Raw genomic sequence first — 24,320 nt, forward strand, 5'->3', positions numbered from 1 at the left:
ACAATTAATTTATATGATGGGGGTAAATCAAAACTCCTACCCTCGGACATCCAGCAAATGACTATTCATGGAGCATATATGTGAATAATATATGTTTTTAGTGGCCTCAATCTGCTACATATAAATGCTTGCTAAGCTAAGTACTAGTAACAAGTCCTATTTATAGCAAGTTATATAACATCACATGAGTCTAGAGATAGAACACTATCCATATATTAGGCTATGCACAGGGCTAGGAAAGGACAATCTACATTAGTAGTTACTGCTTAGCAAGCATTTATATGTAGCAGATTCAGGCCACTAAAAACATATATTATTTATTTATTTATTTTATGCACTTATTTAGCGCTACTATATTCCGCAGCGCTTTTACAGACATAATTATTCACATATATGCTCCATGAATAGTAATTAGGTAGGAGTTTTGATTTACCCCCATCAAATCAATTATATTTGGTATTTTTAACTGTACTTAAGAAAATCATTTTTTATGGGAACATTATGGTTATGGATTGCTTATGGTGTTGTAGAACTTTTTCAAATATAAACCTGATTATCTGCCTATTTCTCTCTATTTGTGACAGTTTAACACCAAGGGGATTAAAATGCGACTTTTTTTAAACTAAAATGCGCCATTTAAGCCATCCCCCCTGCCAGACCACATGAAGCATGTTTGCGACATTTACAGTGGTAAATTGCGACTTTTGTCTCAGACTCGGGACGTTTTTGTTATTGTTTTGTTTTTGTTAGATGTCAATTTACTGACAGAACCCTGCTGTTTGGCTCATTTCTATTCTAAAAAATAAGTGCATCCTTTTATAATACTTACCTATTACTTGTTCCCACGAGTTGGTTTTCTTTTCATAAATGCGACTTTTTCACAAAAAGTCGAATTTTTCTGCAATAAGTGTGACTTTTTACACAAAACACCACCACATAAGCTGGCTTAATTGTCCGGAACAAATTGAGCCATTTCGCCCCATAGAAGGATGATAAATGAGGCGTAATGTGCACCAATTTGATAGTCCCACCCACTTGAACATTTAGAACTGATTTCTGGCGTGATGCATTCTTTATGGTGAAAATTCTGGAGAAAATGGTTGATATATTTAGTGCAAATCAAAAATCCATTTTTTTGGTGCATTTTACACCATAATTCTGGCGCAGCATACTTAGTAAATGTCCCCCAATGAGTCCCTCATGTCCATTGTGTCTATGGGCCATGGGGCTGCCGTAAAGCAATTTTCTTAATGCTTTCTAAATGCTGGTAAGAACAGGTCAGGCAAGATGGCCGCCCCCATAATCATGTTCAGTAAATAGAATTAAAAAATCTGTAATTAGAAAATAAAAACAGATTAGAAAAAAGGAGATGTGCTGCTATCTGGTTTTCAGTGCACATAAAAAAAATTGGTGACAGATTAAGCCCTTTAAGCTCACCTTATAATGTATAGTGTACAATGTATGGTTCAAAATATACAGTGTGACAATGATTCATGCATATTTGAATACACCTTTGGCCACAGATACTCATTGCAATGAGTGGAATCTACAGCTAAAATCCAGAACAAATAGAACAAACATACCAAGAATTTGTGTAGAACATACATAGAATTTTTACACTTTTTAATGCGGTTACATTGGACTTGACTTTTTTGTAGATTTCACTTAAGGCCTCTTAAAGCAAAATAAGTGTGTACTCAGCCCAAGAAGTATCAGGTCCCATCTCATATCATATTTTTATTTATTTTTATTTAATTTTTTTGTGTATAAATAAATAAATAATATATATATATTATATATAATATATTATATTTCTATACATATATATTAAATATATATATAATCAAAAGTGAAATAAAATGAAAAAATAAACGTTTTGTACATTATATGTTACAGATTTTTTTCCCCTCATCTTGAGTTTTATAATTCATATCATTTCATTGCTCATCTATGGTTTCCCTCTTACTATATTTTTATCGGCGGTGACATCTCCAGAACTGGACAGTGTCTCACGTGTCTCGAAAGTCTTGTTTCTTTCCACACAGTTTTTGACCCCCCACCCCTACCCTTACAACCATGTAGGTAACTGATATTAGGATACAGCCATACTCACAGGTTTCTGCATACGGTTTTAGAAGCCAAAATCAGGAGTGGATCATGAAAGTAGAGAACGTATAAAGGACAGATACAACTTCTCCTCTTTTTTGAAGTCACTACTGGTTTTGGCTTCCAAAGCTGCATGCAGAAACCTGACCGTGTGGCCGTACCCGTATTTATACTATAAATAAGTACATTTTTTTTGGATTGATTTCTATAATCTACCCTTTACAGCATTCTGAAATGATCCGAGATAGTTCCTCGCTCCTGTAAATGGTGCACACTGTTCTCTCCCTGGCACATACTTCATGAACTGTGGGAGAATTCTGCAGTTGTTCCAAGTTCACACTGGGCTCTGTGTCCAGCCTGCAGCCTTTGGGAACGATCCTTCATGAGGAGATTAAAGCAACCGCTTGTCTGCACTTAATACAGCGAATACACTGATCCGTCAGCAGCACTGCACATGTGTCCTACAGCTAAGAACTGCAGCGAGGGGCTCACCCCACTGTAAACAGCTCACTAGAATCATCCACAATAAGCCCCCCTATTCTCACAAACATGGTGGAGGGCTGAGATGTTAGCTCCTCGGGAATTCACAGCATGTGTTCTAAACAGACGAGAAGAAAAAAAAACTTGCCAAAGAACTGAGCTCAGTCCTAATCAGTGCAGAAAATAATCCTACAAAATATCAGACTTTTTCATGTGAAACAAATGTACAGTATTTTTATAGTTAATGTAAAAAATGATTTGGCAATGTTACGAAATGAAATAAAAAATATTTGTTTTTTTACATATTACATGGAACAAAATTTTAATTTTTGGTTAGATTTCACACTGAAAAATCGATGCCTTCCTTTTTGTGTTAATAACAAACTATCCTTCCAAATGTAAAAAAATTATAATAATAAAACAGATTACTATAAAGTATAAATTAGCCAACTGCAGTAAGAAATACCAAAACTGCTGCTGGTATTTTCTAATTGAATATGATAAATATCATTATAATTATAAAAATAATTATAATTATTTCCAATAATATTTCGTAATAAAAAAAACATTTCCTAAGCAATTTCACAAATTTTTTTCATATGAAAATTCTATTTTTTTTCTAATCATGCACAATAATTTCAACTTCTTAATATCATTAAAAAAAGTCTACATACGCAAATGTGACATTTTTTGGGAGTTGTAAAAACGCTGAATTAACACATATATGTTTTGTTGCACTTTGTATGGCTTATTTTCAGATATTTTTTGCTAGCCGCGTGTCTTACCACTAGCGTTTTATTCATGGTGTTTTTCCCCTATAGAGAAGGTGATGTGAAAACGCTTTAAAAAATCAGCTGCTGAGTCTTTGAAAAGGGGTAAGAAAGACAAAAAAATGCCACCAACAAAAATGCCAGGAGAAAAATATATCTGTGTGCCCTGCATTTCATATTCCCATAAACTTTCAGCTAACATCTGGAGCTGGTGTTTTTACCACAAAAAAATGCATCAAAAATGCAGGTGTAAAAACACAAATGTGCAGAAATAAACTGGCAAAAACCTACCTGTGAACCCAGGGTCCTAACACACATTAATTTTGTATGCCACTTTTTTGCCACTAAAAAAAAGTCAGATAAAGCACATACGTTTTGTTGCGAAAAGTGTGTCTCACCGTGGCGGTTTTCCCCTTATAGAGAAGGTGATATAAAAATGACTGAACTCCAGCATGCTGTACTTTTGAAAAGAAGCCAAAAAGACAAAAATAGGCAACTAATTAACAAAAAAAGGCACGAGCAAAAGAATATAAAAATAACACTTCCATAAACCTTCAGCTAACATCTGGAGCAGGTGTTTTTACCACAAAAATACTGCAAAAGTGCTAAAGAACACCTTGAATAACCTATGTGTGAAACCCACCATAAGGGCTCATGTACACCAACGTATTTTCTTTACGCTTCCGTTCCGGGTTTTTTGCGGACCGTATGCGGAACCATTCACTTTAATGGGTCCGCAAAAACAATGGAAGGTACTCCGTGTGCATTCCGTTTCCGTATTTCAGTTTCGCAAAAAAGTAGAACATGTCTTATTGTCCTCAAATCATGGTCCGAGGCCCCATTCAAGTCAATGGGTTCGCAAAAAATACGGAACATACACGGAACACATCTGCATGTCATCCGTATTTCATCCGTATTTTGCGGATCCATACTGTAGAAATGCTATGCCCAGCCCAAATTGCTCATGTATTTGTTGATTAATAAGTTACTGTTTCCGTTTCCGATCTGCAAAAAACGGATCGCATACAAAAACCATAAAGATATGTTTTGTGGAATAACAGAACAGGAGAGGACTTAAATCAGAGGAAAAGAAAAACTCAGATACGGAACAACGGATCGCAAAACAACACTGGTCGTGTGCATGAGCCCTAAGGGTACAGCCACACGGTTGGGTTTCTGGAAGACAAAATAAGGAGCGCATCAAAAAAGAAGAGAAAGTATAAAGGACAGATACGACATCTCCTCTTTTTTTAATTCACACCTGGTTTTGGCTTCCAAAAACTGTATCCAGAAACCTGACCCTATGGCCGTACCATAAAAATTGTGTTCACCAGATCTGCCCATGTTACCAAGTCTTATCTAATCCTCCCGGCCTGCGGTGGTAAGATGACATTGAGGGGACTGCAGAATTCACACTGACTTTCTGTTGCCATTGATAAGTTTTGTTCTAATTACATTTCATTATCTGTATATAGATGTGCTGACATTGACACCTGCTCCTATATCTCCGGCACTGCCAGTCCTAGGCCTCTCACAGAGGCCGAAATCCTCAATTAGCATTTCTCTGTGTGTGTCCAAGTTACTTAAGAAACGGCCACCCATGGTAATTATACCTGCCCATCAGAGACATGGACCTCTCAGCGCTGCCCCATATAATTAAGGCTTGCGGAGCTGGATAACAGCACTGCAATGTTAGAACATGTGCGTGTAACCTACCGGTGACAATACGGATCAAGTGTATCCCAAATAGTCTGACGGGAAACTTACTGATCCTGCATCCATGTTTACGGGGCAGTAATACTAGTAATATGCATAGTTTCTGCTCCGTTTTTACCTAAAATTAAAGCGTAATCATTATAATATGACAATGAAAATTGTGGTCCATTTCCACACCATTTTCAAGTTCTCTGTTAGCTGTCAGTGTATGGAAACATTCTAGATTATATCCAGAAAACCTGACCTAATATTTCTTAGAGCAGAGGGTTTATGACAACTGTGTTTAGAAGTCTAGACCCAGGGCCAGCAACCTCTGGCACACCATCTTTTATGAAACTACAACTCCTGGCATGCTCTATTCCCTTCTACGGATGCTCTGAGAACAGCAGAGCAAGTGTGCATGTTGGGAGTTGTAGTTTTAAAACAGCTGAAGTTCCGGAGGTTGCTGACCCCGGTCTGGACAATCCTCTCTGAGCTAAACTCGTCAGCAGCACACGTCTCTCTGGTGCCCCGCTGCTTGAGAGTACCAGGACGGGTAAGATATATCGGTCTGACGGCTCATGCGCATGAACGTATTTTCTTTCCGTGTACGTTTAGCTTTTTTTGACCGTAGGCGGAACCATTTATTTCAAAGGGTCTGCAATAAAAAAACGGAAGTGACTTTGTGGGCATTCCGATGTCCGTATGTCCGTTCCGCAAAAAAATAAAACATGTCCGATTATTGTCCGCATTACGGACAAGGATAGGACTGTTGTATTAGGGGCCGGCTGTTCCGTTCCACAAAATACAGAATACACAAGGACGTTATCAGGTTTTTTTTTTGCGGATCTGTGCGGATTGTGTGCATGAGGCCAACAGGAATACTAGCTGTAAAGAAACCCCATACTGAATGGGTTTCTCAAAATGAACTTTCATTACAAGGTCACAGATATTCCAGTGGAGAGCGACTGAATATGAGCGGCCTCCTCTTCACTGAAGCTTAACTTTACGACAAGCAAGCTACCGAACACCACCCATATTACTTTTTTTTTTTTTTTTAAAGATACTTGAAAGGAAAAAAACAACAACAATATTCTATATTTACAGTGTCGTTCGGATGACACTAGTCATTAATATAATAGAGTGACCATCAATCACTGCCAAATTTAACAGTCGGACGCCTTTGCTCCCAGTTTCAGCACTGAGGGAGCCTTGCCCTTTACACGCAGCAGATTTCGTTGCAGAAATCTTCTAAGACTGAAAATCGCTTCTATTCATCGGAATGGGGTTCTTTTGGCAGGAACCACTCGGATTTCTGATTTCTGCAACAGAATCTGCTGCGTGTGAAGGAGCCCTTAGAGCAGGCATGTCCAAACTGCGGCCCTCCAGCTGTTGCAAAACTACAACTCCCAGCATGCCCTAATAGCTGTAAGCTATCCAGGCATGCTGGGAGTTGTAGTTTTGCAACAGCTGGAGGGCCGCAGTTTGGACATGCCTGCCTTAGAGGATAACATCATGTTGGTTCCCAGGTCAATGAGACTCAGATTGCAAATTTGGGACTGAAATCGGTACAAAATACTGTTTTATCACGGTCACATTGCTGAGATAAGTGTGTGCACATGTAGGCAGCCACTTATCTTCTAGCACATATGAGTGCCCCAGTGGAACGTGAGCCCCAAGCCCCGATGCCAACAACGATGCCAACATGCCACACATTGCCTGGGCATGTGAGAAATTCTAACTAATCGTTATATATAATGCAGTATCCATAACTGAACAGTTACCCTCTGGGCAGACAGGTGGCCCATACACTTCTGCTGTACTCAGGCAATTCATATAAATATGGGCACAGAATGCATAGACCTATTTACACATACTACTACACCCACTGTTACTCAAGGGCTTAGTCATACTGTGGGCCGACTGCTGGGTAATGTAGATGTGTGGGGTGGCAACCTATACAACATCCTATATCCAACACCAAGACGATTATAAATAGAAAGGACATAAAGGACCAATATGTAACACTTAGAAATGTAATAATAGCATTGAACTGTGTTATAAGGGTTGGTCCGGTCTTCTGTAAATAATAATGTAATATAATTGTAACAAATGCTCAGCTGTGGGACATATTAGGTCAGGAAAGGTTTTTAATAATGAGTAAAGAGGACCTTTCACCTGGATATCCTTAATCTAATTATTATCCTACCTAATAGTGCGGCCCCCACTTATGTCTTGGCACTTTTTTATTTTCCTAAAGAACCCCTTGGTCGTCCGCTGTGGTCCCCGTCTTTTGGTGCCTCATATGCTAATGAGGCGACTTGGTTATACTAGACGTGGACTTGTATTTCTCCTGGGAGCGGTTATCTTCTCCCTGGCTGCAAGTGCATCCAATCAGAGCATCCCGCTCTTAGCCAGGGAGGAGGAGCTCAAGTTTTCGCGAGAATCGCAGCTCCTTCTCCCACAAGAACTTGAGCTCCTTCTCCCTGGCTAAGAGCGGGGCGCTCTGATTGGATGCACTTGCAGCCAGGGAGAAGATAACCGCGCCCAGGAGAAAGACAAGTCCACGCCTAGTATAACCGAGTTGCCTCATTAGCATATGAGGCGCCAAAAGATTCGGGGTCCACAGCGGAAAACCCCGCTGTGGCAAGACATCAGTGGGAGCCACATTATAAGGGCTCATGCACACGACAGTATGGCTTTTTCAGTGTTTTGCAGTCCGTTTTTCACAGATCCGGTGTTCCAGTTTTTGTTTCCGTTGTGTTTCCGTTCCATTTTTCCGAATGCCATGTACAGTATACAGTAATTACATAGAACCATTTTCAATAGATGGTTCCGCAAAAACGGAACAGATACAGAAGACATACGGATGCATTTCCCATTGACTTGAATGGAGCCAAGCACCGGGATTTGCGGACAAGAATAGCACATGTTCTATCTTTTCACGGTACGAAAATACAGAAATACTGAAACGGAATGCACACGGAGACACTTCAGTTTTTTTTGCTGAACCATTGAAATGAATAGTTCAGTATATGTTCCGCATACTGAACTAAAAAAACGGCCAGTATACTGAACGCAAAATACTGTCGTGTGCATGAGCCCTAAGGTAGGATAATAATTAGATTAAGGATAGCCAGGTGAAAGGTCCTCTTTAAGGGCATGTTCACATCTGCATTAGAGGCTCCATCTATTCCAGATTTCGTCAAAAACAGTGGAGAGAAAAGTTCTGCTTACAGAACTTTTTTCTGTGCTAAAAGAGAAGATGACAGGACTGAAACCGATTGGACCCCATTACAGTCAGTGGGATCTGTTTGGCTCAGTTCATGTCAGTTACTGAAATTTCCCCTGTGATCAATAAGTTGTATTGTATAGTATTATTATATTTGTACTCCCTTACTAACCTTCTAGTTGCTCCAAGAGAGTCCCAGTGAAAATGTATAATGCCATCAGACACAATGTCCAGAGCAGCATCGTAAATACATAAAGGGGGTTTCACAAAACACTTAGGAGGGAAATGTATCAAACGCTGTAATCCGGGGTTCTGGGTTCAAAAAGTTGGGAAAAGGGTGTTTTACAGAATTGTGTGCTTACTAGTGCTAACATTTTGCATTTTTACACCACTCACTCTAGTTTTAAAAAGTGGGAGGAAAAAGAGCGTGGTTAACTATGTTAATTTGTTTCAGATATATATCACTTTGACTTTTTGAAAAAAATTGCTAAAAAGTTGCATACTCAATCCAGTAGCGGGATGGCGTAAAAAAATAAATAAATGGAGCAGAATTTCTATACAAGAGTGTAAGGTTTAAAGATGTGCGAAATTTAACAAACAACCTACACCGTTTGATAGAAGGTACTCCAACACAGACTCAGGCAAAGCCGGCAAAACGGATAAATCCCCCCCCCCCCTTTTAGGATTTGTTACATCTGACTGGGGCTGTTTCTGTAGCAGGTGCTTAAGATTTTTTTAAAGCTGGACTTAAAACTACAATCACCTCTAGCGTCTCTTTGTTTACCATAGGCACATAGCTCCCAACATCTACAAATCCTCCTCTGTGATACAGAGAGCCACACTGCACTGCAGCCACCATCATGGACTGTTGAATACACAGCTCTCCATTCCCCAAATATACTGTATACCCCATGGTATTAGAGTACTCAGGGTACTGACATTAGGAAACAAATGATGTTACAGTGCCTTGCAAAAGTATTCACCCCCTGACTTTTTTTTTTCGTATTTTGGTGCCTCACAACCTGGAATTAACATGCATTGTTTGAGGATTTGCATCATTTCATTTACAGAACATGCCCACAACTTTGAAGATTATATTTTTTTTTTATTGTGAAGCAGACAACAAATCGGACAAAATAAAAGAAAAAGTCAATGTGCATAACTATTCACCCGCCTAAAGTCAATACTTGGTAGAGCCACCTTTTGCGGCAATCACAGCTCCAAGTCACTTTGGATAAGTCTCTATGGCTTGCCACATCTTACCACTGAGATTTTTGCCCATTCCTCCTTGCAAAACTGCTCCAGCTCCTTCAGGTTGAATGGTTTACCCTTGTGAACAGCAATCTTTAAGTCTGACCACAGATTTTCTATTGGATTGAGATCTGGGCTTTGACTCGGCCATTCCAACACATTTACATCTTTCCCCTTAAACCAGCCAAGTGTTGCTTTAGCAGTGTGTTTGGGGTCATTGTCCTGCTGGAAGGTGAACCTCCGTCCTAGCCTCAAATCACGCACAGAGTGGTACAGGTTTTGCTGAAGAATATCCCTGTATTTGGCACCATCCATCTTTCCCTCAACTCTGACCAGTTTCCCAGTCCCATCCCCACAGCATGATGCTGCCACCACCATATTTCACTGTGGGGATGGTGTTCTTTGGGTGATGTGATGTGTTGGGTTTGCGCCAGACATAGCGTTTTCTTTGATGGCCAAAAAGTTCAATTTTAGTCTTATCAGACCGGAACACCTTCCTCCATACATTTTTGGAGTCTCCCACATGTCTTTTCGCAAACTCACAACGTGCCTTTTTGTTTTTAGCTGAAAGTAATGGCTTTCTTCTGGCCACTCTGCCATAAAGCCCAACTCTATGAAGCGTATGGCTTATTGTCGTCCTATGTACAGATACTCCGGTCTCTGCTGTGGAACTCTGCAGCTCCTCCAGGGTTACCTTAGGTCTCTGTGCTGCCTTTCTGATTAATGCCCTCCTTGCCAGGTCCGTGAGTTTTGGTTGGCAGGTTTGCTGTTGTGCCATGTTCTTTCCATTTGGTTATGATAGATTATATGGTGCTCCTAGGGATCATCAAAGATTTTTATTTATTTTTTAACCTAACCCTGACTTGTACTTTTCAACAACATTGTCCCTTACTTGTTTGGAGAGTTCCTTGTCTTCATGGCAGTGTTTGGTTAGTGATGCCTCTTGCTTAGGTGTTGCAGCCTCTGGGGCCTTTCAAAAAAGGTGTGTATATGTAATGACAGATCATGTGACACTTAGATTGCACACAGGTGGACATCACGTCACTAATGATGTGACTTCTGAAGGAAATTGGTAGCACCAGAGCTTTTTATGGGCTTCCAAAGGGCACATACGCACATGCCAAGTTTTCTATTTCCAAACAATAGTTGTATTTATATATTTTTCTCATTTCACTTCACCAACTTAGACTATTGTTTTCTGACCCATCACATAAAATTCAGATTAACAAAACATTGAATTTAAGGCTGTAATGTAACAAAATACAAAAAAAGTCAAGGGGGTGAATACTTTTGCAAGCACTGTATATAACATTTTGTGCTGAGGAAACAAGGACATTTCTACCAGCAGACGATTTTGGACGAGGTTTTGAGGCAGAATTTTCAGCCAAAGCCAGAAGTGGATCCACCCGGAAAGAGAAGCAGAAATCCTTCCTTTATATTTCCGATTCCTTTCGAATGCACTTCTGACTTTGGCAAAAAATCCTGCAAGCAGATCTGTCTCGAAACCTCGTCCAAATAACTTTGTGTGGCCGTACCCTTAGAGTCAAAACAAGGGACTGCCCCGGAGAGGGGGAACAGGTGACAACAATTCTGAAATGAAGCAGTTCTAAATTTAACGTGTGATATGCAGAATGCGCAGATGTTGTGTTCCATTTTCAGGGCATTTTGCTGAGCTTGTGTAGATCGCATCATGGCTGGCCCAGTGTTTGTGAGCTTATTCACAGCCATACATGTACAATCAAGGATGGAGTGAGTCCAGGATCGCCTTCTGAATGTGAAGGATTCTTAGAGTGACTTCCCAGGAGGTAGATTTCGTTGCTGAAAATGTTTGCAACTGAAAATCAGTTCCGTTCACCTGAATGAGGCTTGCAGAAATCCATGTGCTTCCTGCCATAACAACCCCGTTCAGATGAATGGAACTCAAGATCTGCAGAGCGTAAAGGCACCCTGAAAATTCAGCTCCGGCCAAAGCCATTCTTGTCCCAGTTCCCATCTCTGCAGCTAAATATAAAAGAGATCTTTTTTTTAGCTCACGCTCTTCTTAATGCTCATATGCAAATTCAAAATGTATCGCCTTGGGACTTAGAAGAAGATTTTGTAACAGGAATTTGTGCTTGGCCTTGTCCTTAACCATGGATTTATTGATTTCCTATTCATATTAATCACCGCTGCCTACTGCTGAACATGTTTAGGCAGTACTCACATTCATGGTTGTTGATACAAAGCTGTTTGTTTTTGCTTTAAAAAATTTTTATAAAAATAAAATATAAATAGGAAACTTTTTTTTTGAGGTTTTGAGGCAGATTTTCTTGCAGGTTTTTCACCCAAAGCAGGAAGGAGAAGTAGAAGTCCCTTCTTTACATTTCCAATTCCAGTGGAATTTACTTCTGGCAGAAAAATCTGCAGGAAAATCTGCTTAAAAAAACTCTGTGTGAACCTGCGGTCACATGTGAGACCGCTATAATATGCAAATAAATACAAATTGGTCTATCTGTTATAGAGAGAAATATGGAGATAATATTCCCTTAATAGAATACTGCAACAATTGCACTCATAGACATAGCAAATTACCAATCACTGAACTGAAGGGTTTTGCAGATTTAAAAATAAATAAGGTTTTTTTTTATTTAAAAAAAAAAGAATGATTAAAGGTTTTATTTTAAAGGGATCGGCCGCAAATAGGATCTATATAGCTAATTGCTATTGATCTCTCTCATATAGATATATATGAACCTAGGGTGCTGCCACACATTCAGGTTTCCTGATGCAGTTTTGGAAGACAAAACCAGGAGTAAAGTCAAAAAATAGAAGTCGTATCTGTCCTTTATCCCTTCTCTCCTTTTATGATCCACTGCTGATTTTAGCTTCCAAAGCTCGGGAGACCTTGTGGCCGTACCCTAGCAATGCTTTGCCTTTAGGTTCTCTAAAAATGTGATGGGATAAACACGATATGTCATTAAGATTGCCCTAGTCAACAAATTCATTTCCGCTTTTTAGATTAATTATTAAAACAAAAGTAATTGTAATTAAATAATAAAACAATTAGGATTTAAACTGCGAAGAGTTTACTTTAAACTACATAAAAAAATCACCAGTAAAAACAAGTTCCTCTAACAAGTTTATTTATTTAGGTCTAGGCACAGGTTTTTTTATTCCTACAGAACAGGTTTTATGTTTAGAATGTAATTATTATTATTACACATATGTCACTTAAGTAACAAGTGGCATAAAAGATGAGTTTTAAAGGGTGGATGGCACAGATCCATATAGACATGCGCACAGTGGGCACCGACGGGTAAAGTAAAGCAATGATTATAAGGAGAAAAATGACAAACCATAACAGCGATTTCTCCAAATGAGCCCCTAAATATAACCGCAAATACCACAAACTACGACTGGAATGAGGCTTGCAAAAATCCATGTTGTTCCTGGCACAACAATCCCGTCCGCATGAGGGCTCATGCACACGAACATTTTTTGAGTTCAGTATGCGTTACTTATACTGAACCATTCATTTCAATGGGTCAGCAAAAAAAAATGAAGTGTCTCCGTGTGCATTCCGTTTCCGTTTTTCCATTCATAGATAGAACATGTCCTATTATTGCCCGCAAATTGCGTTTCGTGGCTCCATTGAAGTCACTGTATATGCCATACGGAAAAACGGAACGGAACCGGAAACACTACTGAAACAAAAATTGGAAAAATTGATCCGTTTAAAAAGGCCCGCAAAACACTGAAAAAGCCATATGGTCGTGTGCATGAGCGCTGATTGTAACTTATTTTCAGTCTCAGAAATTTCTGCCACAAAATCTGCTGCTTGTGAAGGCGCCCTAAGGTGCTGCTGCCCCAGTATAAGGCCTCATGTACACGACCGTATGTATTTTGTGGTCCGCAAAAAACGGATCCTCAAAAAATACAGATGACGTCCGTGTGCATTCCGTATTTTGCGGAACGGAACAGCTGGCCCCTAATAAAACAGTCCTATCCTTGTCCGTAAGGCGGACAATAATAGGACACGTTCTATTTTTTGGGTGGAATGTAAATACGGATATACGGAAACGGAATGCACACAAAGTAACTTATGGAAAGAAAATAAGTTCATGTGCATGAGGTATAACAAGCAGTAAATAAAACTGGGACTGACCCCTACTCGTCAGATGGATTCGATCCCCTCAATGTCTCTGGCATCATGATATATGCACCTTACGTTACTCTAGACCTCAGGAGTCTCCTTTACCAGATCATAGCAATGGCTGGGAACAAATCACTGCTGTCCACTTTGTATCAACTTTTCCATTACGTTTTATACATGTAATCTCCTGTGACTGGTTTCTTATCAGCAGAGGTAATAATGATGGAAAAATAACAATCCAATACAGATTATTTAGTTTCTTTTATAATGAAATCTTCACTTCTAGAAATAATGCAAAAAGTATACACCAGCCCCGGTGTCCTGACAACATTTTTTCAATTAGTTGTTAAAAAAAAAACTATTAGCAAAGGATCAATGATAATGGAGATAAAATAATGAATAATAACATTTTGTAAGTAATATTATGATTATCAAAATGAAATGTAACTACGTATCTTGCCTTTCTATTTTTATAAATAAAAATATTTCCCAATATAACAAATACAAACAGAAAACATTAGAAATAATATGTTCTGTAGAACAATTATATATATAATTTTATTTATTTATGTATTTATTTATTAACTTTTTGTATATATTTCTGTTAAAATGTATGTACAAAATGAAGGTAAAGAAATAGTTGGAGTACATATACTCTTTTCCTTCCTCTTGTACAAGGGTGCTGACAGACAACATTTACATCCAGTTTTTTTTTGTAAAACAAGTAATTTTTTTGTAAGGCTGTCAGACATTTTAATTGTGTTTTTTTCCAAAATCTTTTTCCTATACTGAAATCTATGGGGGGGGGGGGGGAAACACAACCAGAGCATGCGGTGATTTAAAACGAAACCAAAGAAAGCTAAAGAAAATTATATTGTAGAAATGCATTTTTGAATAGAGAAACGTGGAAAACCATCCCAAATGCTAAATCAGTACTGACAGTTTTCTAGAGTTGAATAAAATAAATAATATAAAAACGGCAAACAAGATCCTAAAAAAATCCCATCATTATTTCTACAAAATATTAAGATTTATCATAATTGACGTCAAATTCATGCCAAAGGCTTCTGGGGATTTCTATTATTTCTATTAGCTGGTGCAGAATGAGGAGACAAGTGACACCTAATAACAGATGCAGCATTTGTTCCTTTTTGCTGTTGTTTTACAGATATATTATCAGCTACAGATTTGTTTAGGTTCTTTAACAACCAAACAGCAATCATAAGCTGAATTAGTGTCAGTCCCATAACATAAACTGGGACAGCTTCAACCTCTGGACAGGACAGGTTGAGTGAAATACAGCTACAATGATGTAGGGGTGCGTTCACACAATGGCAACAGTTTTTTTTGTTTTGCTTCTCTTTTTTGTTTGTTTGTGTCAAACTGATTGGGTGACTCATATAGAATGAGATCAATTGTCATCAGTTTTTAAGTATTTTTTTTATTATTCTAATCTGTTTTATGACTAAGCTTATGTCCAAACTAAGATTATTATTTTCAGTTTTTTGTACATCAGGTTTTAGGGCTTGTTACAGGCAGCATTTAAGAACGGTGTCTCAATCTGATTTGGTAAAACAGTACAAGGTCCAGGTTTGGCAGCTGTAAGGGGATGATCACAGAGTCTTTTATGTGCTGCAAAGAAAAACTGTTGTGGTATCCTCCTGGGATGCAGTTTTTATTCCATTGCAGTTTTTGATATATTTTTTATGATTTTTTTTTATTCTGGCCATTTCAATGGGGAATTAGGATGTGGATTCCACACAAAATCCAGCCAAGATTGAACATGTCACTTCTCTTTCCCAAACCACAGAAAGAAAAACAGCCTTGTGTAAATTTAGGAGCAGTTTTCCCATGGACATAATTTGCAATGTTTTCAGTGTTATTTTTTTTGGGTGCAGAATTTGAACCAAAAGCCACGAAAAAAAAAAAACCTCCATGTGAGCATCCCCCTAAAGGTGAATTCACAGAAGGCCGATTTGTTGCTCATCAATTTTTGGGGGAATTCATTCCTGGTTTTGGCATCCAAAATGACACCCAGAGACCTGAACTTGTGGTTGTACCCTTATAAATGTCACCACTACCCCCTAACACACAACTGTCAGTGGTTCCATATAGTGATCTTCGGGAAGCAAAGCATAAATAGGGTGCAGGAGAGAAGCAGGAGACCGGGTGTTACTGTGTGGGAGTCAGACTCTGCAGGAGAACCGGAATCATAGCCCTGGTCAAAAGGCTAATTCTTCCCCCCCCCCACCCCTTCAGTAACTAACTTGGCCACCTTGTGGAATATGAACAGTGTCCTGCATGTACAGCGAAGATCCCCAACCTTTCTGTCCCCACATTGAACTGCATCAACAAAAAGTCAACATTTCCGATCAATACAAAGTGCGACATTTGAGATGAATGCGGCATTATCGCTACTGCACCTGATCAGGACTCGGAGCTTCTCAGCTCTAGACCCCCTGAGCAGCAGTGCAGACCGGCAGGCTATGGGCTGCTCCACTAGGGTTGTCTTGCAGCGCAGCAGATTTGGATTATTATTGCCTGTGTTTTTTGTTTAACTATATTGATATGGATATAGTTTTATAATATATATATATATATATATATATATATATATATATATATATATATATATAGATATAGATATATATATATTTCTTTATTAATTATTCCCCCCTTTGGGTGCACAATAGTGCAATATACACAGCAATCAGCGCAGCCGACAATTGGAGAAGTAAACTCAATTAGTAAGTAATACAGGAAAATAATAAAGTCTGATGTCCGCTCCTGTACAAAGAAACCGAGTGCGACCCCAGCCTCAGATGTGTGCGACCCCAGCCTTATATGTTTGAGACCCCAGCCTTATATGTGTGCGACCCCAGTCTTATATGTGTGCGACCCCAGCCATATATGTGTGCGACCCCAGCCTCAGATGTGTGCCACCCCAGCCTTATATGTGTGCGACCCCAGCCTTATATGTGTGCGACCCCAGCCTTATATGTGTGCGACCCCAGCCTCAGACGTGTGCGACCCCAGCCCCATATGTGTGCGACCCCAGCCATATATGTGTGCGACCCCCAGATGTGCCACCCCAGCCTTATATGTGTGCGACCCCAGCCTTATATGTGTGCGACCCCAGCCTTATATGTGTGCGACCCCAGCCTTATATGTGTGCGACCCCAGCCTCAGACGTGTGCGACCCCAGCCTCATATGTTATCAGAACCTGACATTTACTGAAAGGGACCTTGCCCCGAGGAGAAAGAAGCCGCTGCCGGCAATACCTGGACAGCCGCACATTGTGCACATCTCCCGATTGCATCGATCTCTGGCGCTTGTACAGTCGCTGATCGTCGGCTCTCCTCTCCTGAGGCATCCCATGTGGATTCAGTGATCACATATACAATCATTTCTATATCGGGAGCTTTCCTGCACTGAACGATTGTATGAAGCCACTAACTGAACCCGAATCGCGCTATATCATGGTCGTAGGGAATCGCTTGGGGTCAGTTTCCTACGATCTGATTGTTGCCAGATTCACTGGCAGATCTATTTCCTGTCGGGTACCGATAAATCTGAATGTGTTCCATTATTTACAGTTTTCTAGAATCTGGCAGGTAGGATTTAAGACAATCTACATAACCAATAAGAGATCACCCCCCTGAAACCGATAGTCTATTATATAGGGGGCAGAACATTATATGATACCAGGAAGAGGCACCCATCCCTTCCATCTCCCCGTGTAAATGGCAGAGTACCCTGCTCCAGTGTACATGGCAGAGTACCCTGCTCCAGTGTACATGGCAGAGTACCCTGCTCCAGTGTACATGGCAGAGAACCCTGCTCCAATGTACATGACATAGAACCCTGCTCCAATGTACATGGCAGAGAACCCTGCTCCAATGTACATGGCAGAGAACCCTGCTCCAATGTACATGACATAGTATCCTGCTCCAGTGTACATGGCAGAGTACCCTGCTCCAGTGTACATGGCAGAGAACCCTGCTCCAATGTACATGACATAGAACCCTGCTTCAGTGTACATGGCAGAGAACCCTGCTCCAGTGTACATGGCAGAGAACCCTGCTCCAATGTACATGACATAGAACCCTGCTCCAGTGTACATGACATAGAACCCTGCTCCAGTGTACATGACATAGAACCCTGCTCCAGTGTACATTACATAGAACCCTGCTCCAGTGTACATGGCAGAGAACTCTGCTCCAGTGTACATGGCAGAGAACCCTGCTCCAGTGTACATGGCAGAGAACCCTGCTCCAGTGTACATGGCAGAGAACCCTGCTCCAGTGTACATGGCAGAGAACCCTGCTCCAATGTACATGGCAGAGAACCCTGCTCCAGTGTACATGGCAGAGAACCCTGCTCCAGAGAACATGGCAGAGAACCCTGCTCTAGTGTACATGGCAGAGAACCCTGCTCTAGTGCACATTGCAGAGAACCCTGCTCCAGTGTACATGGCAGAGAACCCTGCTCCAGTGTACATAGCAGAGAACACTGCTCCAGTGTACATGGCAGAGAACCCTGCTCTAGTGTACATGGCAGAGAACCCTGCTCCAGTGTACATGGCAGAGAACCCTGCTCCAGTGTACATAGTAGAGAACCCTGCTCCAGTGTACATGGCAGAGAACCCTGCTCCAGTGTACATGGCAGAGAACCCTGCTCTAGTGTACATAGCAGAGAACCCTGCTCCAGTGTACATGGCAGAGAACCCTGCTCCAGTGTACATGGCAGAGAACCCTGCTCCAGTGTACATGGCAGAGAACCCTGCTCCAGTGTACATAGCAGAGAACCCTGCTCCAGTGTAAATAGTAGAGGACCCTGCTCCAGTGTACATGGCAGAGAACCCTGCTCCAGAGTACATGGCAGAGAACCCTGCTCTAGTGTACATGGCAGAGAACCCTGCTCTAGTGTACATGGCAGAGAACCCTGCTCCAGTGTACATGGCAGAGAACCCATGGCAGATCTTGAGAATTTCTTCAGTGTACATGGCTGGTTTACAGAGGCCAGCTCTCCCTGACAAGCTGCTGGATTGTTACATCAGGAGACAAGTGACAGCTCACAAATGCTGCTGTTTCACACAAAAGCTCAATTGTGCTCTGATGATTTTTATTTTCCAACAGTCTCTCTTCATTCAGCAAGAACCAAGTGCTTCCAGTCCTCTGCAATCACTGCTTACACCTCCTGTGTGACCTCTGCCGCAGGTTCTCCTACAGTGGCTGCTGCTCTAGGGGTGAGCCGAGGATGCATGGAGAAGAGTCAGCTCTAGGGGTGAGCAGAGGATGCATGGAGAAGAGTCAGCTTTAGGGGTGAGCAGAGGATGCATTGGGAAGTACTCAGCTCTAGAGGTGAGCAGAGGAGGCATTGGGAAGTGTCAGCTCTAGGGGTGAGCAGAGGATGCATTGGGAAGTGTCAGCTCTAGGGGTGAGCAGAGGATGCATTGAGAAGTGTCAGCTCTAGGGGTGAGCAGAGGATGCAGTCAGAAGAGTTAGCTCTAGGGGTGAGAAGAGGATGCATTGGGAAGTGTCAGCTATAGGGGTGAGCAGAAGATGCATTGGGAAGTGTCAGCTCTAGGGGCGAGCAGAGGATGCAGTCAGAAGAGTTAGCTCTAGGGGTGAGAAGAGGATGCATTGGGAAGTGTCAGCTATAGGGGTGAGCAGAAGATGCATTGGGAAGTGTCAGCTCTAGGGGTGAGAAGAGGATGCATTGGGAAGTGTCAGCTATAGGGGTGAGCAGAAGATGCATTGGGAAGTGTCAGCTCTAGGGGCGAGCAGAGGATGCATTGGGAAGTGTCAGCTCTTGGGGCGAGCAGAGGATGCATTGGGAAGTGTCAGCTATAGGGGTCAGCAGAAGATGCATTAGGAAGTGTCAGCTCTAGGGGTGAGCAGAGGATGCAGTGAGAAGTGTCAGCTCTAGTGGTGAGCAGGGGGTGCATTGGGAAGTGTCAGCTTTAGGGGTGAGCAGAGGATGCATTGGGAAGTGTCAGATCTGGGGGTGAGCAGAGGATGCAATGAGAAGTGTCAGCCTTAGGGGTGAGCACAGAGGATGCAGTGAGAAGTATCAGCTTTAGGGGTGAGCACAGAGGATGCAGTGAGAAGTGTCAGCTCTAGTGGTGAGCAGGGGGTGCATTGGGAAGTGTCAGCTTTAGGGGTGAGCACATAGGATGCAGTGAGAAGTGTCAGCTCTAGTGGTGAGCAGAAACTGCAAGGAGAATTGTCAACTCTAGGACTAAACAAAGATACAGACGTATCAGCTATACAGGTCATCACAAGCTGCAAGGAAAAGTATCAGAGAGCCATGTGAAGCTGCAGGGAGAAGAGGCAGCTCTAATAGTGAGCACAATCTGGAAGGAGTGAGCAGAAGCTTCAAGGAGAACTGTCAGCTGTAGGAGTAAACAGAAGCTGCAGGGAAAGGTGTCAGCTGTAGGACTGAGCCACAACTAGAAGTGTCAGCTCTAGAGGCAAGAAGAAGCTGCAGAGAGGAGAGTCAGCTCTAAGGGCAGCAGAAATTGCAACGGGGATGTGTTAGCTCCTGGGGCATTGAAGGCTGCATGCAGAAATGTCAGCTCAAAGGCTGAGCAGAAACATGTGAGAGAAGACTGCTGGGAGAGATGCCAGCTCTTGGGGTCAGTGAAGGCTGCAGGGAGGTGAGGGAAGCCTGCAGGACAAAGTGTCAGCTCTAGGGTTGAGGAGAGGCTACATAGAGAAGTGTTATGTGTGAGTGAGGGCTAGGAATTAAGGAGAGGTGGAGAGGAGGATGGAAGGCGTAGTGTACTAGAAAAACTCTATATTCCTATATTTGTATGATGCCTCTTATATGTAGGAAAGTACACAAATAAGAACTAATAATAATAATAATAATGATAATAATATCTTCTAAGCAGACCCCGCTGTACATCACCTCATGGGCAAATAACACAAGAACCTCCACTGCACACAGCATCAACTAAAACAACTGCTATACACAACAGAGACCCTGCCTGCAGGCTGACCATCAAAGGCATGGCAGGCATTAAAGATAGATAGATAGATAGATAGATAGATAGATAGATAGATAGATAGATAGATAGATAGATAGATAAATATGAGATAGATAGATAGATATGAGATAGATAGATAGATAGATAGATAGATATGAGAGATAGATATAATAGATGTAGATAGATGGATGGATAGATAGACAGATAGAATAGATGTAGACAGACGGACATTACTAGGGCTGGGGTCCCCACACCATCAGGCGGAGGACGGCTCTTACCGGAACACGAGTGCAGCGGTTTGGGTCGCACCAGCAGAGACGGACACACGGAGTACAGCGACAGCTTCTCAAAGTAGTCGCACGTCTCCTTGGAGAGAATCTCGTCGATCATGAAGGACTTGTAGCGCCGCCTGGCCGCTTTCAGCTGTCCGGGGGAGGTGAGCCTGAGCTCGGCCTGGCAGTGCATGTTGTGCTCCGGAGATGAACCCTTGTTCCCTGGATCTCGTCCTCCCGGGTGTGCGGGGAGCTGCGTATCCTGTGCGGGGTCTCGGCTCCTCCGCTATATAAGCTTCCTTTCAGTGCTGCTGTCAGTCAGAGCCGTGCGGTGCTGTGCGGGGCATGGCGAGAGCCGTCAGCAGGAGCTCCCGGTGTGCGGCCGCCTCTGTCACTGATGCTCAGTCCCGGCTGCCGCTCTCTGTAGACTGTCTCTGTGGATGTCACTCCCCCTGGATTAGTGGGTGTCTCTCACTCCCGTCTCTCTTGTTCTCCCCCCACCTGCTCTGTTTCTTTCCTTGTATCCATCACGGTGACATCTGCAAAACGGCTTACATGAGAGCAGCAGCCCCCCAATAGTCACATCAGCGCCACAGTACACAGCTCAGATGCAGTATCTACCGTGTATCCACCTGTACAGGGCTCAGATACAGTATCTACAGTGTATCCACCTGTACAGGGCTCAGATACAGTATCTACAATGTATCCACCTGGGCTCAGATACAGTATCTACGGTGTATCCACCTGTACAGGGCTCAGATACAGTATCTACAGTGTATCCACCTGGGCTCAGATACAGTATCTACAGTGTATCCACCTGTACAGGGCTCAGATACAGCATCTACAGTGTATCCACCTGGGCTCAGATACAGTATCTACAGTGTATACACCTGGGCTCAGATACAGTAGCTACAGTGTATACACCTGGGCTCAGATACAGTATCTACAGTGTATCCACCTGTACAGGGTTCAGATACAGTATCTACAGTGTATCCACCTGTACAGGGCTCAGATACAGTATCTACAATGTATCCACCTGGGCTCAGATACAGTATCTACAGTGTATCCACCTGTACAGGGCTCAGATACAGTATCTACAGTGTATCCACCTGGGCTCAGATACAGTATCTACAGTGTATCCACCTGTACAGGGCTCAGATACAGCATCTACAGTGTATCCACCTGGGCTCAGATACAGTATCTACAGTGTATACACCTGGGCTCAGATACAGTAGCTACAGTGTATACACCTGGGCTCAGATACAGTAGCTACAGTGTATCCACCTGTACATGGCTCAGATACAGCATCTACAGTGTATCCACCTGTACAGGGTTCAGATACAGTATCTACAATGTGTCCACCTGGGCTCAGATACAGTATCTACAGTGTATCCACCTGTACAGGGCTCAGATACAGTAGCTACAATGTATACACCTGGGCTCAGATACAGCATCTACAGTGTATCCACCTGTACATGGCTCAGATACAGTATCTACAATGTATCCACCTGGGCTCAGATACAGTATCTACAGTGTATCTACCTGTACAGGGCTCAGATACAGCATCTACAGTGTATCCACCTGTACAGGGCTCAGATACAGTATCTACAGTGTATCCACATGTACAGGGCTCAGATACAGTATCTACAGTGTATCCACCTGTACAGGGCTCAGATACAGCATCTACAGTGTATCCACCTGTACAGGGCTCAGATACAGTATCTACAATGTATCCACCTGGGCTCAGATACAGTATCTACAGTGTATCCACCTGTACAGGGCTCAGATACAGCATCTACAGTGTATCCACCTGTACAGGGCTCAGATACAGTATCTACAATGTATCCACCTGGGCTCAGATACAGTATCTACAGTGTATCCACCTGTACAGGGCTCAGATACAGTATGTTCTGTGTATCCACCTGTACAGAGCTCAGATACATTATCTTCAATGTATCTACCTGTACAGGGCTTAGATACAGTATCTTCTTTGTATCCAAATGTATAGAGCTCAGATACAGTATCTTCAGCGTATTCACATTACCAGTCTTGGGTATGAAGAGATGATGGGGGTACTGACCTCTGATATATTTATACATAGTTATTAGATCTCCCCTTAGTCGTCTTTTTTCTAAAGGGAATAGCCCTAATTTTGATGATCTTTCACAGTACTGTAGTCCACCTATTCCAGTTATTATTTTAGTTGCCCTCCTCTGAACCCTCTCCAGCTCTGCTATGTCTGCCTTGTGTACCGGAACCCAGAAAAACCCAGCAAAAAATGATATTTTACTGTGCAAGCCTTCTACAAGATCATTAATAAATATATTGAAGAGAATAGGGCCCAATACTGACCCCTGAGGTACCCCACTAGTGACAGTGACCTAATCTGAGTGTGTACCGTTAACAACCACCCTGTGTTTTCTATCACTGAGCCAGTTACTTACCCACTTACAGACGTTTTCTCCCAGTCCGAGCATTCTCATTTTATATACTAACCTTTTATGTGGTACAGTGTCAAATGCTTTGGAGAAGTCCAGATACACGACATCCATTGATTCACCGCGGTCAAGTCTAGAACTTACCTCCTCATAGAAACTGATTAATTTAGTTTGACATGACCGATCCCTCATGAAGCCATGATGATATGGCGTTATTTGCTTATTTTCATTGACGTACTCCAAAATAGCATCTCTTAGAAAACCTTCAAACAGTTTACCCACAACAGATGTTACACTTACTGGCCTATAGTTACAGGGAGCTGTTTTTGACCCTTTTTTTGAATAATGGCACCACATTTGCTATGTGCCAATTCTCTGGAACACTCTCCGTCAATATAGAGTCCTTAAATTTCAGAAATAAAGGTCTGTCTATTACATTACTTAATTCTCTTAGGATATGGGGGTGTTTGCCATCTGGTTCCGGTAATTTGACTATTTTGAGACGCTGCTGCACTTCTTCCTGGGTCAAACAGGACACTTTTAATGACAAATTTACTTTTACATTCTGCATTTCATATAACAGTTTATTTTCCTCAATGAATACAGTGAAGAAGAAAAATATTTGATAGCTTTACTTTCTCATTGCTCTCTGCATCTCTCCCCTCATCACTCTGTAACGGGCCAACACCAAAAGATTTAGACTTTTTACCATTTATATAATTGAGAACAATTTAGGGTTAGTATTCTGACAGTATCTACTTTTACAGAGCTAAACTACAGTATCCTGAATGTATCCACTTAAACAGATACAGCATCTTGAGTTCAGCCACCTGTACAATGCTCTGGTACAGTATCCTAAATGTAGCCATCTATGCAGACATCAGATATAATACCCTCATTGTATATGTCCATCTATGGAGCTCAAAGAAGAAGGGGGTCAGTCAGCACA

The 24,320-nt window shown here is 41.8% G+C and overlaps 1 protein-coding gene across 1 annotated transcript in view; it reads right to left on the reverse strand.

Annotated features, from left to right (window-relative positions):
• BARX2 (BARX homeobox 2) overlaps nucleotides 1-21,338 on the reverse strand; it is a 54,088-nt gene extending 32,750 nt beyond the window's left edge. The window contains exon 1 of the mRNA XM_044281748.1: nucleotides 20,940-21,338. Coding sequence (XP_044137683.1) covers nucleotides 20,940-21,126 — 187 coding nt within the window. The 5' untranslated portion in view covers nucleotides 21,127-21,338. The remainder of the gene's footprint in view (nucleotides 1-20,939) is intronic.
• Between the last annotated feature and the right edge of the window lie 2,982 nt (nucleotides 21,339-24,320).

Source organism: Bufo gargarizans, chromosome 2, assembly GCF_014858855.1.
Source record: "Bufo gargarizans isolate SCDJY-AF-19 chromosome 2, ASM1485885v1, whole genome shotgun sequence".
NCBI lineage: Eukaryota > Metazoa > Chordata > Amphibia > Anura > Bufonidae > Bufo > Bufo gargarizans.